Below are 16,725 nucleotides of genomic sequence, written 5' to 3'. Positions count from 1 at the left end.
GAGATTTCCTTCTACAAAAAGGTCGTGCAAAAAAGTCTCAAAGAGATAATTGAGATAGCCCTGATTACAAAAGGCCAGGCAGCAGTTCAACGGTTTGTTTTTTATTGCTTTTATTTATTTATTTATGGTATATGCTGTTTTTGTTTCTGAGCACAAACTATGCAATTGCTGATCCAGATGGCACCAAGAACGACAAGTGCGCGTGAGCAGTTCGACTGCGCACCGGAATAAAACAAGAACAGCTGAGTTCCAATACTTAGCTGATGTTCTTGCCTCGCAAAGACCCTTTTCAAGTGCTGCAACCTCATACGGTATGTGCTGTGCCCTGCCTAATATATTTGTTTATTTAAAGTGTCCAGTACAGTGGCTGAAATAACACTGTGCAGTAGTGTCTTTGCAAGGTGTGATGCAGTTCTCTTCCACATGATGGCGCGGGAAAGAAAATGGAAAAAATGGCCAGACAGGAGTTGGAGCTGGCACTTGGGACGAAAATACACGAGGTAACTTCAGTACAAGCCTAATGAAGCCATGCTACATTTACTCTCGATTACTTTTAGGTTGGGCTCATCATCGATGCCGAGCAGCCATGGTTGTGTTGCAGTCCAGACGGCATTGCAACATCCGGCAGCACACTTCAACTTATTGAAATTAAGTGCCCTTATAGTTTGAGGAGCAAGTGTCTGGTTGATCCAGATAACGAAATCAGCAATGTGCCATATATTCACTATGTGAATGGTCACTTAGAACTGCGAAAAACGCACTCCTACAACACGCAGATAATGATAATGCTTTACATCCTGAGGATTGACACCGCTTTGCTTTATGTGTACTCCCCTCAGAGGAGCATAGCAATTAACGTAGAAAAAGACGAAGCGTTTCTTGCGGAGTACGTACCAAAATTAGAGGACTTTTATTTTAGGTATTTTCTGGAGGCACTAATTAAATGAATGCTGTGAAGTTCGCAGAACTTTCCGTGGCGCCAGTCGGCCTTGGGTTCGCGAGGAATGCCGCACCAGTCAAGTCACTTGCATCAGAGGGACGCCTGATGGGGATTAGGCGGCGGCTGTATTGTGATCAGCGCGTCGCACACAAAGGGACCCGTCCCGTCCCTGCCTCGCCATCGTGCAGCGGATGCCTTTGTGTTCTTCGCGCCGTCACGGGCATAACCCGTCTTGAAGAAGCTTAGGCAGGTACATCTGTCGACATGTGTGCGGCGTCAAGGGGTTGCCAAAACTTCGGGAATGCAGGAGATACGTCTGAGTAGGATCGAGTGACCATGAAGCGCATTTTTCCCTTGACTACCGTCTTCTTTTTTTCTCTCTCTCTGAAGAACCCACCACCTTTAGTGATCGTTCCTTCGGCATGCGCGTGTGCGAAAGAAACAAATTAGGAATGTAACTTCTGTGCGGTGGGAAATGGTAGTGGTGTTTATGCTGGTTGTGTGTTTGATTGCCACCTCTCCATTCCCAAATGTTTGGCTGGTCGAGGGAATTGCAGATTTTTGGTTTTCCTTTCCCCGACCATTGTTTAGTCCATATTCGTTCCCCAATCGGCGATTAGTTGGCGGAAACCTTATTTTCCTTTCCCTAACCACTGATTGGTGAGCAGGGTCGCTTAATGTTACCTTGTTAATTGCTGTCCCCGCTAAGGGCGGAGACAAAGGGGTTAAAAGCAAGCGCCCTGGGTTGAATCCGGGCTGAATTCGTCTGATGAACGGTTTAGTCATGTTGTAAATAGTTTTCTCCTTGCTCGTTTCTTCTTGTTTTATTTATGTTGTAAATAAATAGTTAACCTTCTCCTTTCCTCGAGTAACGTGAATGTTTGCGAGTTAGAACCACCAAGTCATCAAGAAACCCCGATTTCATCATCAACAAGGTGTTTCCTCTCATCGCCACCTGAAGGGGATTGCAACTGGCGCAGTCGAGTCAAGATTGCAACTGGCACAGTCTGAAGGGGAAACCGAACTAATTCCCAACGCATTTGTCCTCAGAAACAATCTGGTTGTAATTTTATATTTATTGATAAGTACTTGTACTTCAGAAAGTATTTTAAGATGTTGTTAAATGCGAGAAATAAATGTACAGAAATTAAACCACTTTCTCCGCTTCTTTACTCATCCAGAAAATGGCTTCAGATGTCGAGAATGCAAGAAATAAAGGCACAAAAATTTTAAACCTCTGTAGGAAATAACATGATACAAATGCACGCAGAAAGGCTTGCGTGAAACAATGTGACAAATCACATGGGTGAACTCAGAAGCTGTTCATTGCGAACACACACAAGCAACAAAAAAAAAACGAAGTTGACGCGCTGAACCACACAGAAGCATAACAAACGAAGAATGAAACTTCAGTTGCTAGCTCTCATTCCTGTAAACACGACTCCAGTGCACACTCATAACTTCATTCCCCGAAAGGACTCTTCCAGTAGACCCTCTCGGCATGCGCAAGGCGTGAGCGAGACGGTGGCTCGCATTCTCGGTAAAGAAGGGGAGCTAGCAACGCACAAAGCGACTACCACCATCAGACGCCTTCTCCCCATCACCCTAAAGAAAGGGCCCAAGGCGTTGTATACAAAATCCCCTGCTCGGTCTGCCCGGCCTGTTACGTAGGGGAGAGGAAGAACTTCGCGGAAATAATGAGACAACACAAAGCGGACGTCCGACAAATGACTTGTCAACGCAGCGCAGTGGCCGAACCTGCGAGGCATGCGACCACCGACTTGACTTTGACGGCACTATTGTACTGGAAGCCGAAGCTAACCCGCGCAGGTGGCTTATTCGAGTCGTGGCACATCCAACAGACACGGAAGAATGTTAATCGCTCCATGGGGGCACTTCCCTCTTCTGACATACATGATTTGCGGCCACTGACCCGGAGGTCTTCCACACGAGGGCTTAAAACGCTAAGCTGCGCCTCGCCCGTAGTCACGCCGTGAAGAAAGGACCGAGCCGGTCCGGAAACGTCGTGCTTCTTTTTTTTTCAGAAATTAACTTGGTTGGCGTCAGTCATCTTTCTCATAAAGAGTTCCCCTAGGTTTGCTTGGAATTCCTTCCCGAACTGCTAGCGAGCCTACCTCCAGTCCTGCATTCCCTTTCCACAGGATCGGTAACCTGTTCTGTTCGTTTTTTCCACGCTTCTGTTGACCTGTCACCCTTTTTGAAAAGGAGCGTTCGCCTTCTTGATAAATTGAAGCGAAATATTTCTCCTGATGTTATTCTGTGCTTTCGTTCCCCTCTTTGCTTCTTTTCACATTTGTTCTGAAAGGAAATGCTTTCAACACTTGAAGGAACTAATCTGGTTGTGAAAGAATGGAAACGATGTTCGCCTGGTGCCCTTCAGCTTTCGCTTCAAGGTCCACTTTACAGACAGCTGTGAACAATGCTAGTGAGACTGCAACCCTTCATTTATTATGGATGCCTGGAGGTTAGTAAGGATGCAGCACATGCGCATAATGTCGTCCATGTAGGGAATTAGCTCTGTGGGTACTCTGGTGTTTAAAATGTTGAATATTTTTATGCGCTGGATTACCCGCTCGACATGAATTCGCACCTGGGCCACATGATAAGTCTGCATTAGTTCATCATATGTGAACTGGGCTCTGCCTTTTGAAAACGGGGGCAAGACGAATGGCTTTCTGGCCTTCGGTTGGTGCGCGAATTCCTGGGAAGCCTTTGTCGGCCAGAATTATGTCTCCTGGCTCAACACGGTCGAGAAAACCTGATTCTAAGGTGATATGGGTGTCTGAAGCCCTTCCACCATATGCTTTTGATACAAATGTTACGACTCCGTTGGGCAATACCGCGATTAAAAATTTAAGTGTACAATGCCCTTTGTAATGCGAAAACAAAGCACGCTGCTGCTCAACAGTTGGCGGCTCCTCTGTGTTTAGTTCAGTACAGTCAATTATGAAGCGGCACCTCGGGTAGTGCCGTTTAAAACATGAAGGCATGGACGCTTGGATAAGTTCAAGTGATGGGTTCGGTATCCAGTTTTGCATTGCAGTGACGAGGTTATTCAATACAAAATAAAAAATGCGGCTCACTGCTGTTCTGTGAATGCCAAATAGCACTGCAATACTAGAAAAGGACACACCTAGCTTTAACTTCATAAGAAATATAACTTCTGTGCGATGGGCACATCAACTCTCCTGACGCAAAGCGGAGCCAACACTGACAGTAGCAACGCAAAGGCATTTGCACTCACACCACAAAGTTCCACAAATGCATCCTTTCTTTCATAAAGGGAGCTGTATCCAAGAAACACACAACTTCTCTCGTCTTCGCCGGTGGCTGTAGATGCAGTGGTAGGCTTTGCTTGGATTGAAGAATCCACAGTGCTAATATGACACACCTGTGTCGAAGCTATGCAACCTGATGTCATGGAAAGGAGAATGGTGCAGGCGCCCTGGAATGATTGACCGTCGGTCTGCGTCAGCTGCACACGCAAAGAAGACTGGTTAGCGATATCCGATGCGAGCCACATATTGCGGCCGGGGACAGACATAAAATTTAACCTAGTCATTCCCTTTCCTTCAGTGGTGCTTACCTGAGGTATCTCCGTAGTTTTTCACTAGGCATCATTCCATCGTCTTTCCCATAAGACGGAGGGAATATGGTGGGAACGTAGGCCGGGTGCGAAGCAATGCTACTTTTCTCATTGCCCACAAAGTGCGCGCTGCAAATTCTTGTTTCGTGCCGCACCGGCTGCCACGGTTTTCCGTCAGGGCTGGTAGGGCATGACGAAAACATAAAAAAACTCAAAATTCTTTCTGGATTGAGCCTTCCCCATAAAAAAGGCCATCCTCACCTTGCACGCCGCACTGCTTGAATCCAGCGCTCCCTCTTTTCCATTTCGTACGGTCTCCAAGGAAAGCGATAAAATTTTATCCTCGGTACCTGGCCTGAAGTGTTTTTATAGCTGTTATGACACTTGTAAACACAGCAGTAGGTCGAGCCACCCATAATTAGCGAAATTTCCTTTCGCCTTCGATGGAAACACCCTACCGCTCGCCTAGCTGACAGCAAACTGAAAGAGAGCGCTGCGTCCGGTTTTCGCCACGTCTGTTAACCAGGGGGCGCCACCAGTACTCGCCAAAGTGCAGCGCACGGAGCCCATAAAGAAGAAGAAACATACAGAAAACATTTTGAAAACCCTCTCCCCGAGGGGAGTTCTCGGCCTTAGCCACGGTGTAAGAATACCATACTTGCACCGTGGCCTTAGCGCTTGATGCTTTCCCTTTCCCTGAAGCGTTTTTTTTTTAGCTAATTGGCGGGACCGCTGACCCACTGGCACGCCGCAGGAATGTCAGACGCTGGAGAACCGCGACGCTTCGGTGCCATGGAGAATACCAAATAAAAAGAAAAAAAAAAGAGGCCCATTGCGGAATGCGAGGTGGTTCGAATTCTGCCGCCGTGGGAATGCTTCCTGAGACCAAGCGGCCTCACGTGCTCGTTGTTCGCGCCTCGCATGCTTTCTTGGCGCCAGGTGTCCTCGGCCGTCACAGTGGTGCTGTCAAGCAGCCAGTGCTTCCTGCGCCTTTGAAACTGCTTGCGGGGGTAGAGGAGGGGGGGGGGGGGGGTAGACCGGAGGCCCGCAGTGACCACAAGCTAAAGGAATAAAAAAGATATGCGCGTTGATGAAGCGCGGCCTTACAACGTCTTCCTACACTTTTAACCTTATGTCACCTCTCTGCTTTCGAGCCACCAATCTTCCAATCGCTTTTTGCTAATTAACACCGCAGATTTATTTACATGACTATTGTTATCTCTAAACCTTAGGGCCTCAGGAAGAGTGACTGTGCCTGTATGGACATCAGGATGGATACCATCACATATGAGTATGAGGTGTTCTATTGTTTCTGCAAATTTACCACACACAGCACAAGTTAACTTCTTGCCCTCCTTATGATGGGATGGCCGGTTTGGGCTGGTCGGTTGCTCGTCGCGAGCGGTGGATGGTGATGGCCCGCTGGCCGGTGATCGATACACGGCGGTTAGCAGTACGAAGGGATTAGCGGTATTCGTCCGCTCGTCTGGCGACACGTTGACGGTTGGGCAGCAATCCCAACTTCTTGGCACATAAACTGATTTATTCAAGACGGGATCGACATAAAAAGGCATGTGAGCAAAAGGCAGTTCAAAAAGGGCAGTTTTAAAAAGGCTGTTTAAAAAAGGCTGTTAAAAAAGCCGAGCTTGAGACTCGGCGCGCTCGTCCTAAGTCATGGTTCCCAGCTGTATGTGCAAGTAGGCGGAGCGCAGGGCTCCCCGGTCCGAGCCCAGTGGACCTGGCACCTTCTGGGACTTGCAGGCCGCGTGATTCCGCGTACGCAGCTCGCTGCATGTGCATTCCATGGAGTGCCACGCATCGGATTTGCCGTCTCCGCTGACAGCTAAGGAATATCTCAGCGGGACAAGGTCGTCGGCCTCCTGCCGGTCAGCAGGGGATGACTCGGCGCCAGAGCCGAAAGGATTAGTGCCGTAGCTCAACCTAAGCGCGGGCATCACGCCTCGACGTACATTCCTCTATTTCCCCCGGGCATGACCGCTCTTGGGAACAGGTGCGGGGAGGGGGGGGGGGGGGGGCGACGACCCATAGGCGCCGTGGGCTTCTAACTTCACAGCACATATGCCATCTTCATTAAATTTCTTTTTGTAGCTGCGCGTTCTAAGACATCCCGACCTCGCTTCAGTGTAGGGCACTGCCTCTTGAGTTATCAAAAAATGCTTCCTTCCTGATCTGCCCTTTCCAGTATCGATATAGCTCTACACTGTGCTTCTTTTTCATTGAATCTACCCAATTTTTACTTTTCGCATCTTTAACCTGTTGTTTAATGCCCTTTCTTTGTCTGTCCTCGTGTCTGGCATACTTACTGGTTAGCTTCCTAGTTCTTTTCCGCCATTGTGGGCCAACGCTCTTTCTCTATAGGTATTTGAATACCATAGCTACCCACCTGTTATCGTGCAATTTCCTCAGGCGTTCTTCGTATAGTACTTTACTCTGAGCTTCCCGTGCTTCGAACGATGTCGAGCCCATGTCGCCCTGTACTGCCTCGTTTGTGGTTTTGCCGTGGGCACGTTGTGCTCATCTTCCAACCGCTCTCTGATTTCCTTCTAGTCTCGACTAAACTTCTTCCCTTAAGCACAGAACCGCATTCCCGAAAGCAAGCCCCGGCACCATTATTCGTTTCCAAATAACTCTCGGTACTTCATACCTGTTGTACCCCCATAATGTCCAATGTTTCATTATCCCGGCATCTCTTCACCCCTTTGCTATGACAGACTGTTCGTGCTTTTCTCTCTGCCTATAACCGGCTCTTGGTAGGCGCTGAATGTTTCCTGTTCTGTCCTTTTTCCACAGAATATACCACTGCCTTGTTATTAAGACGAGTTGCGCACACGAAAAGACAGATGCAGGAAGAAAACAGAAAGACGTATAAAGAGCGCAAACTATCAACTTTGTTTTATTGACAGCACGAGCTTATAACAGCGCATGCCTAAAGAAAGGACAACACGAGTGAAGTATGTTAGATCAAGCCTGTGTAAAGATCAGTCAAAGCCGCCCAAGAAGTTTTTTGCCACATTGTGCAACATTACGGAAGTATCGCTTATACAGTGATCGCCTATTCGCTTGATGTGGTAAGCTTCTAAAAGCTCACGCGCTACTTTGTCTTTGCTGCTGCCCAGAATCTTAATGCTCTTCAACCGTGGCTCACAACCTGTGCATGCAGTGCAATGAGCAGGCAAGTTCGCTCCTTCTCCACTCACCGTGCACGCTCCCCTGCATGCTCCCACACAGCGGCCTGTCTGGACAACATACAATAGTTGTTCGTCGTTTTTTATACCCCATATCAAGGCGGCTCTTCGCAATATTCCTTGCACTGGTAACCACCTAAATGGAGAGCCTATTTTCGCCCGAGAAATTTTTCTTTTCACTAAACTTTCTTCCTTACTATCCGTCAATGGAATCAGTTGTCTTGCACATTTATGACCATGCATCAGTGATCACGAACGTTTTGTAACTGGCCTGAAACGTTTCGCCGAGTTGTAATCTCCAACGTTTTGTTCTGGACTTGTTGAAGCCGTACCTGAATGAAGACGGTTCAATTTCGTTTCATTTTCTCATTGCATTTTCTATTACTTCTTAGGGCTCGATATGTATTTTTATGCGGTGTTCACGGCTGTTATTTGATTATCCATCAAAGCTTTGCGTTAACTATTTTCCAAAGGTTTTTCTGTGAATGTAATGCCCGAAAGAAAGAAAGAAAGAAAGAAAGAAGGAAAGAAAGAAAGAAAGAAAGAAAGAAAGAAAGAAAGAAAGAAAGAAAGAAAGAAAGAAAGAAAGAAAGAAAGAAAGAAAGACATAAATCTTGTTCTAGTCCTAGCAGTGTTTATACGGAAGTAGCGCAGTGGCGAAGTAGTGCGCAGCGGAAATGAGATGTCAGCCTGACTGGACGCTGTGTTTTGATAGGCTAGACATCGAGTTTACTCTTAGCACTTCGAATGGTGGAAGCATTTTCCTATCACAAATGTGAAAAGAAGCAGTAAAAAAGTAATGAAAAGAGGGATCTGGCCCTAGAAGTAACCCTTACTATTTAGGTTCCATCTATCAAGGAGCCCTGTGTTCCTATTTAAGAAGGGTGGTTGGCCAACAGCAGTATAAAGGAGGTAGGTTCGCTAACAATGCCTGTAGCAGTGTGCACCGTCAGTTACACGCGCGCACAAGACGGTCACTGCGCATGTCTCAGCTCAAGAGCTGGTGGTATAAATACCGGCGCACTTCGTTATAAAATTCATTCCCCGTTCCCACTTGCTTGCGTGCTACATGGTGTCAGAAGTGGGATACGGTTGCGTACCGTAGCTTGTATGGCAAACGTAGCATCGCAGTCTGAAAATGTCCCAGCAGGAACGACCGCAACAGCTGGAAATGAAATGGCGTCATCGATGCTTCCCCCACCGAAACCGCTGGACACAACGGGAGACGGTTTTTACAGCTGGACCGTCCGGAATAAAGTGTTGGACCTATATGCAACGGCCACGAAGCTGAGAGAGCATGCAAAGGAGGTTCAAGCTGCCACGTTTTTTATGGAAATTGGCGTAGAGGCCAGGCGATGGTTCTACACTTTCAAGTTTGGGAATGACGCCGACAAGCACGATATCCAGATTTACACGCAGAAGTTTGAAGACCACTTCAAGCCAACAACGAACCTGACATTCAACGAATTTCGCTTCGGCTCCAGGAACCAGCAACAGGGTGAGTCGTTCAACGATTGGCTCACAGAACTTCGGACCCTAGCACAGCAGTGCGAGTTTGGCGCACTAGAAGACAGAATGCTGCGCAGCAGAATTATTCTTGGAATCAGGGGCAAAATTTTGCAGCAGAGACTCGTACTGGAAAATCCGTCTTACAGCAAAGCTGTCGAAATCTGCCGTGCTAGAAACAGGGCAAAAAACGTTAGAGTGAAATACAGGACGCATATCCTGCCAGAATAGATGTAGTGAAATCAAAACCGAACGCTTGCTTTAGATGTGGTTTCGATTAACAGAAAAGTGGAAACTGTCCCGCTCTGGTTAAACAATGCAACAAATGCGGAGGCCGCAACCATTTCGCGCGGGCATGTCAAAAGCCATTGTCACGACCGCGCAACAAAGGACGAAGCGCACAAGAAGTTCACCAAACACAGGACGAAGAACTTTTTCTTCAAACGCTTGAAGTCCGTGCCGTAGATCGGGATGATCGCTGATCTTCAGGAGTCGTTATCGCAAGCATGTATGTAAGGTGCAAGATTGACACCGGTGCAAACTGCTTTGTAATGTCCGAGGCGATGCTAAGGCGTACAACATCCCAGCCTGCGCAGCTTTGCTCCGCCACACTGCGCACGTTTTTCGGCCACAAAGGAATTGCATCAAAAAAGATTAAGCTGCCCCTTAGCCACAAAGCACCGAGCACTGAAGCAGAATTTTATATCGTCAAGCCTGAGGACCCAGTGACACTGAGCGGCTGCGTTGCTGAACGTCTTGGACTGATAACCCGCATAGGTTCAATTGATGCGGTCGGTTGTAGTGACCCCCAGGGATTTTAAGACGTCTTTCTACGCCTAGGAGAACTTAAGGGTGTCGCCTACCACATCCAGCTGAAGCCCGGTGCTCAAGGCACCGTTAAACCCGCAAGAAGAGTCGCTCTTAATTGTCCTTCGAGAACGCGTGAAAGCAGAGCTCCAAAGAGTGGAAAGTGACGAAGTCATAGCAAAGGTAACTGAACCAACTTCGTGGGCAAGCCACATGATGGTGGTGGTCATTGGTGAAAAAGTACGCATAAGCCTAGACCCATCAGATTTGAACAAGGCTATCTTTAGGGAGCATTACCACATGCCAACCCTGGAAGACATAGTACCGCGTCTGTCTGGAGCAAGGTACTTTTCTACCTTGGATGCGTCATCCGGGTTCTGGCAAGTGAAGTTGGACGAACCGAGCTCACTCATATGCACTATGAGTACCCCATATGGCAGATAAAGGTTTTTGCGGATGCCGTTCGGCATAGCGTCTGCTCCGGAAGTTTTTCAACGAGCAACGCACGGAGTAGTAGAGGAGCTTGCTGGAATAGCCGTTGTTGTGGATTACATTTTAGTCTGGGGAAAAACTCGCGAGGAGCACGATAGCAACCGGTCAAAATTGCTCACACGGTGCAGAGAACACAACTTGAAGCTGAACAGAAAAAAGTGTAACTTCTTGCAGCCCCGAGTACGCTACATGGGTCATGTAGTCGCCAAAGAAGGACTCTGCCTGAGCCCTGACTGGGTGAACGACATCCCACAAGTACCACCACCAAAAAATCGTAAGGAGCTTCAAGTGTTTCTCGGCATGGTGAACTTCGTGGCCCGTTTCGTGCCGAATATGTCCTCTGTCTGCTGCTCTTAGAGAGCTTTTAAAGAAAGACATAGCATGGATTTGGTCAGAACCACAGGAGAGTAGTTTTCAACAGCTCCGTTCCAGCCTCATGCAAGCACCAGTCCTGGCATAATTTCAGCAAGACCAACCTGTGGTACTATCCCTTCATGCTAGCAAATACTGTGTGGGGGCCGTGCTTTTGCAAAACGGACAGCCTCTTGCTTACTCATCACGTTCGCTGACCGCAGCCCAATTGCTGTACGCGCGAATCGAAAAGGCGACTTTGGCAATCGTCCATGGCTGTACAAAGTTTAAAGATTACATATTTGGACAACCAGAAGTAATGGTCGAATCGGATCACAGACCACTAGAAATTACATTCAAAAAGCCTTTGTGTGAATGCCCGATACGCCTCCAACGCATGAGGCTAGTACTTCAAAAGTTCCCAATAATCGTTAAGTACAAGCCAGGCAAAGAACGTTTCTTAGCTGACGCCCTCTCAAGTTTTCCGAGTAAAGTGGAACAGGTAGAAGAAACTGAGCAGTTTGAAGTCAATGTTGTTTCTTCCCTGCCGGTTGCCGACGAGCAGCTGCGAAGCATCCAGGAGGAAACCGGAAATGACTCACTTATGTCGCAGTTGCTTTGTTACTCCAGCACAGTACCGGATGCCCTGCGACCGTTTTGGGCCTACCGCGACGAACTGCATGTCGATAACGGCCTACTGCTTCGGAGCAACAAGCTGGTCATCTCGCCAGCCAAGCGCCCGGAAGTCCTCCACTTACTGCATGCGGCGCACGGGAGAGAAGAGAAAATGAAGGCAAGGGCCCGACAGGTGATGCTCTGGCGCAACATGAATTCTGCTATCCTGGAGATTGCACTTTCTTGCCCGAAATGCCAGAAATAGAAAAACAGAATTCAAAGCTTCTAATGCTTAGTCATCCAGTGCCCAATTTACCTTGGCAGTCTGTTGGCATGGACTTGCTATACAACGGGGGCAACGAGTACTTGATTCTAGTAGATTTTTACTCGTTTTTTTTTCGAGATACGCAAGCTTTACCGCACAACAGCGCAATCGGTTATCCAAGCATGTATGGAAGTTTTTGCAACACACGGGATACCTGCCAAGATATGCAGTGATAACGACCCCCCGTTCACCACCTCAAAGTACAGGTCATTCACATCTCATTTCCACGTCAACCATGTCACGTCCAGCCCCCACTATCCCCGTGGCAATGGCATGGCAGAGTGTGCCGTTCAAGAGGCAAAAAAGATGCTAAAAAAATTCTCGCTTGGCAAGTTTGAATTTTGCAGCGCACTGCTAGAATGGAGAAATTTATCGAGAGACGACCTTCTGCAGTCCCCAGCCGAAAGACTGATGGGCCGCCGCACCAGAACAAGGCTGCCAGTGCTGGACTGTCATCTGGAGCCGAAGACTATTCCCACCGAAACAGTCCGAAGCCGTCTAGCAGACATTAGGAACCGACAACAGAAGTGCTACAACAAGTCGACCAGACATATCCCGGATCCAGACAGGGGGTCCACAGTGTCCGTCTATGGTGCTGTGCAGATAACTTGGGCCCCAGCAGTGGTTGTAGGTACTGGAGACACGCCACGATCCTACATAATGCATGCTGGCAGCGGACATGTGCGTCGCACAAGAGAACGTCTAAGAACTACGATAGTAGAAATACAGGACCCTCCTTCAGAAACGGAACCACCTGGCGATACTTCGATTCAGCCGGTAATGCCTGAAGACGGCCTTCGTAGAAGCACTCGACAACGTAGGGAGCCACAACGGTTTCCTTTGCCGGAATGCCGAACATAACCTTCTTTTTTTTTCGGTGAAGAGAAGAGACGGTCACTGCGCATGTCTCAGCTCAAGAGCTGGTGGTATAAATACCTGCGCACTTCGTAATGAAATTCATTCTTCGTTCCCACATGCTTGCTTGCTACAATGCCAAAGGAATTCCAAGAAAACATGCGGCAAGATCCAGCAAGGCAGTGGTTGCTTCTCCTAGGTCAAAGGAGACAGGCGCTTGAGTCGTCCGTGAACACACATTTCCGCACTGATCCAGACCTGTTCAATCCGTGAAGGAAGGATTGTTGAAAACACCACGTCTAACCGGTCCAGACTAGAGTGACTCTAGTCTAGACTGGTGTTCGCCGGAACCATGTTCTGCTGCCCGCCGTTCGCCGCGTCGATTATTTTAGCAAGTATTAAAAGTCTGCCAGTGTCCAGTGAAGATTTTTTTTCCCAGGGTTTGTTCTGTATAGTCTAAATGCTATTTTCATACGTTCGCGGTGTTAGGGTATTCACTGTGTGTGTGAAAGTCACACTTCTTTTTTAGTGACAGAAAGGAAAGTCCCATTGCCCTTCTAGTGATAACATCTGAAATGATAAGCAGGGCACGAAACAGTCGCATCTCGTAAAAGAATGTGATTTTAAACAGCAACATCATCGCACAAATTTCATAATTATTCGTAGCGTCTGCCGCTTTCTTGGTTCAGGTAAAATGCTTCACGTGCCTGTCAACTTGCATACTGAACATGCACAATATGGCAGAATGTTTATTAGCCTAAGATTTACGTTACTTTTGTATAATCTTCAATATTTTTCGGCACACTCATGATCCGTTAAATGTAGATTTGACCTTGGACTTCATTTCCGCGGAAATACTATTTATGGCGGTCTTATTTAGCAGTCGAGCGACGTAAAGGCTGCGGTAATTTAGGTAAAAATGGCGTTTCATGAGTGAAGTTGCAAAACACGGTAGTGGCTGCGAAAATGTCCGGAAATTTTCTTTAGTACGTGTTATGCATTTTTTAGCAAGTTTCAGACCAAGAAATTAAAATTTCGCTCCTCGGATCGATGCACATGTCGCGGCTTTATTCGCAAGTAGACTCAACTTCTGGGGTGCCGCGAAGTCTGGCAACATGGAGTGAGTGGAGGTCTACGCGTAGCTCGTCGCCAATGAATGTATGGGCGCTGCTTGCTTGTGCCGAAATTCTCGCTATTTTGTGGGGGGCTTATCGCGTCTTCGACGTTAAGCACTTCATTCTGACATCACCTGAGGGCATCAGAGACTATATCAGATCTAATGTGGGGCTACGGCGTGGCTCTCAATGCTCGCAAAATCGCGCTAAGAGACGAGCGTGTTTGCGGAGTCTGCCGTGGTGAAGGCGAAGTGTTCCTGTGTCGCCGGTGTCTGTGAAAACGGAAACGTGTTGGCACCGTCTTTATCCATTACTACAGGGAATGACCTTGGTGTCTGTTCGATTATTCAGCGGGACGACAACGCCGCGGTCACCGGAGCTGACTCCGGTCGTCGCGCTTTTTATCTGCCGCGTTAGGGTCCGCTAAATTCTTGGTAGCAGTCAGCTGTGGACACGTCGAGTCGGCGGCATGTTGTCTTCTGAGTTCAGATTGTGTAGCCATCTGTGTCGAGAAGGAGCTGCAAAATTAGTCGGGATGTGAGAGCGCAACGCCATCGCACAAATATAAATCTACTTTCGAAGAGATTAGGACTTGTGCATGGACAGAGCGTTCACAGTTCATTTTCGCCGAAGTAGTCGGACAAAATTTTTGCGTGATCGATCGCTAGCAACTTGGCAGCAGATTTGTATGCACTTTCAATTTTTATTGACCATGAAAACACACAGGTTACATGCCCTGGTACATTTAGGAGACTAGCTGCATCCATAATTTTTTTAATGCAATTTCTGCTAACTGAAGTGCTCCTTCGTTTACAGCTAACAGTTTTCACTGTTCTGATGTTTTTTTTTCAACAGTGCAGCTGAAAAGGCCTGTCAGCCATGCTCAGCTACTTCGCTGGAGGTGGCTATAGGCACCAAGCTGAAGAGCCCATGCAGAAGGCTGGAAGACATCCTGGAGCATATATGTGAAATATATAGCACACAAACAGTGGTAAAAGACCAAAAGAGTCTGTGACTCGCAACAGTGTCTAGGGTGGCTCAGATATCATAGTGGTCCCTTTCAGTGCAAGTACTGCGTATACATGTGCAGTCTGTGCAAGTATTAGGGCCCAAATCTCGTCAATTTCGGCGTAAAATTTAGTCAGCTGTAAGCTGATCAGTTCCTTCGAAGCTTCCACAATTCCTGCAACAGCAGCCACACTCAAGGTGCTCGTTTCGTGCGTAGCGACCAGGTGCAGCGATCTCAGTGAGCTGTGTTGCTTTAGAACTTCACAGAAAGGATGGCATTCTTGCTTTTTCCAGCATGGTAAGGTACAGGCACATGTCGTTGATGGACACGTTCCTTTCGAGTGTTGCCGGTATGGGCGACATGCGTTCTGGCTTTCACCAACTCGTGCCAACAAATAGGTTGACCACAAGCCGATGCAACTTGGCGCTTTTCTTTATCAGCTTTGCCAGCAGCTTGGCGTTATTCCTTGCACGGCTCGAGCAGAGAGCTTCAAAGGTGACCTCCTCGAGGTCCGGCAGGGAGAGCATTGCATTCAAAAGCTGCTCGTGACGCCAATCTGAGGAGCATGCCGCGCATAACTGTATGCTTTTTATGTTAGTGCATTTGACCACACCGTCGCAGAAAAGGCGCAAGTACGAGTGACTATCAAACAGGCCCCATTCTTCCACTCGGAGCGCGGTCACGCATCTGTGATCCAAAAGCAGCCAGTAGAAGACAAGCGAAGCGCGTTGTTTGCGCCAGCGGGGATTCTCCTCGTGCTTGGCGTAAGAGGAGGCGCCGGCGACGAGTTCTCCAGGGCTGTCCTCTTCCAGGAGCTGCGCGTTGATCGGGCCCAAGACTCGGTTCCATTGTTCCAGCTTCCGCTGCACCAGAGCAGCTTGCACCGCACCGCACCCCCAGGTTTACTCCTCAGCTCCGCAGTACTGACTCAAGCTCCTGCAGTCTGGCATGCGCCATGCCGGTGGACCGGAAGAGCCTCGGACACACTTGTCTCACGTAGGCCGCGTGCCGATACATAGCGCTGTCTCCTGCAGCCATCGTAGCCTGCAAAGAAACAGAGAGTGTTCAAATCAGACTTTGTGACCCCACATGTTGTTCACGAATGTACGATTTTTTTACTTTTGGAGAGTGGATTATCAGGCGAGATTGACATGAAGCAGAGAAAACATCAGCAAAAGGCGAGCTGACACTGTATAGCTATAGGTGTGCACATTTTATGTCTCCGTATTTTAAACTAAGTTTTCCGGAAATTTATACAACAGGAAAACAATACAACAGGCTTTTATATCGGCATATAACGATCATCATTACCATCGTATATATTCATTTCCTGAAGAACCTTCAGAGTCCACTGAATAAGGAGGAGAGTGAAGAGCTCCGGCGTAAGAGTACAAAGAACACGATGAGAATGATGCTGTGGCACAGCACAAATCCGAATAAAGCAGTTTCAAAAATTACAAATTAACAGAGGAAAAAGTGCAAATGAGTTGATGAATTATACACTTATAATGTAAGGGCAGATCTACATAAATATAAAGTTAAACCGACATAGTAATCGCTCTTTAAATTTGACCGGATCGCGTTCAATGGACTGCGAATAGTAGCTAATTTATTCGAGAATTTCTGTGGGTACAAGTGATTTATTAAAAGCAGGACCATTTGGGGATCATGAACGTACACTGACATCGCACAGCACACGGGCGCCTTACCATTTTTCCTCCTTAAAAACGCAGCCGCCGCGGTCGAAATTATTCCGCAGCCCTCCACAACAGCACCTCTGTCTTCCTTTCTTCTTTCACTCCATCCTTTATGCCTTCCCTTACGGCGCGGTTCAGGTGTCCAACGATATAAGAGACAGATACTGCGCCATTTTCTTTCCCCCAAAACCACTTACGAT

The 16,725-nt window shown here is 47.7% G+C and overlaps 1 protein-coding gene across 1 annotated transcript; it reads left to right on the top strand.

The window, feature by feature from the left end:
* Positions 1-8,941: 8,941 nt before the first annotated feature.
* On the top strand, positions 8,942-12,710 carry LOC144098109 (uncharacterized). The gene is made up of 3 exons (XM_077630655.1): positions 8,942-9,251; positions 11,404-11,702; positions 11,928-12,710. The coding sequence occupies exons 1-3, from the start codon at positions 8,942-8,944 to the stop codon at positions 12,708-12,710; spliced, it is 1,392 nt and encodes a 463-aa protein (XP_077486781.1).
* The last annotated feature ends 4,015 nt before the right edge of the window (positions 12,711-16,725 follow it).

The sequence above is a fragment of the Amblyomma americanum genome, chromosome 7 (assembly GCF_052857255.1).
Source record: "Amblyomma americanum isolate KBUSLIRL-KWMA chromosome 7, ASM5285725v1, whole genome shotgun sequence".
Classification (NCBI taxonomy): Eukaryota; Metazoa; Arthropoda; class Arachnida; order Ixodida; family Ixodidae; genus Amblyomma; species Amblyomma americanum.
Note: the sequence above shows the minus strand (reverse complement) of the source record. Positions and strands in the feature narration are given on the sequence as shown.

Excerpts from the sequence above, each read along its gene's own strand:
- LOC144098109 (XM_077630655.1), top strand. The coding sequence starts at position 8,942 with ATGCTTCCCCCACCGAAACCGCTGGACACAACGGGAGACGGTTTTTAC. Across the intron at positions 9,252-11,403 it reads CTCCAGGAACCAGCAACAGG|TGGAACAGGTAGAAGAAACT; the intron begins GTGAGTCGTTCA and ends TTCCGAGTAAAG. Across the intron at positions 11,703-11,927 it reads GGAGAGAAGAGAAAATGAAG|ATACGCAAGCTTTACCGCAC; the intron begins GCAAGGGCCCGA and ends TTTTTTTTCGAG.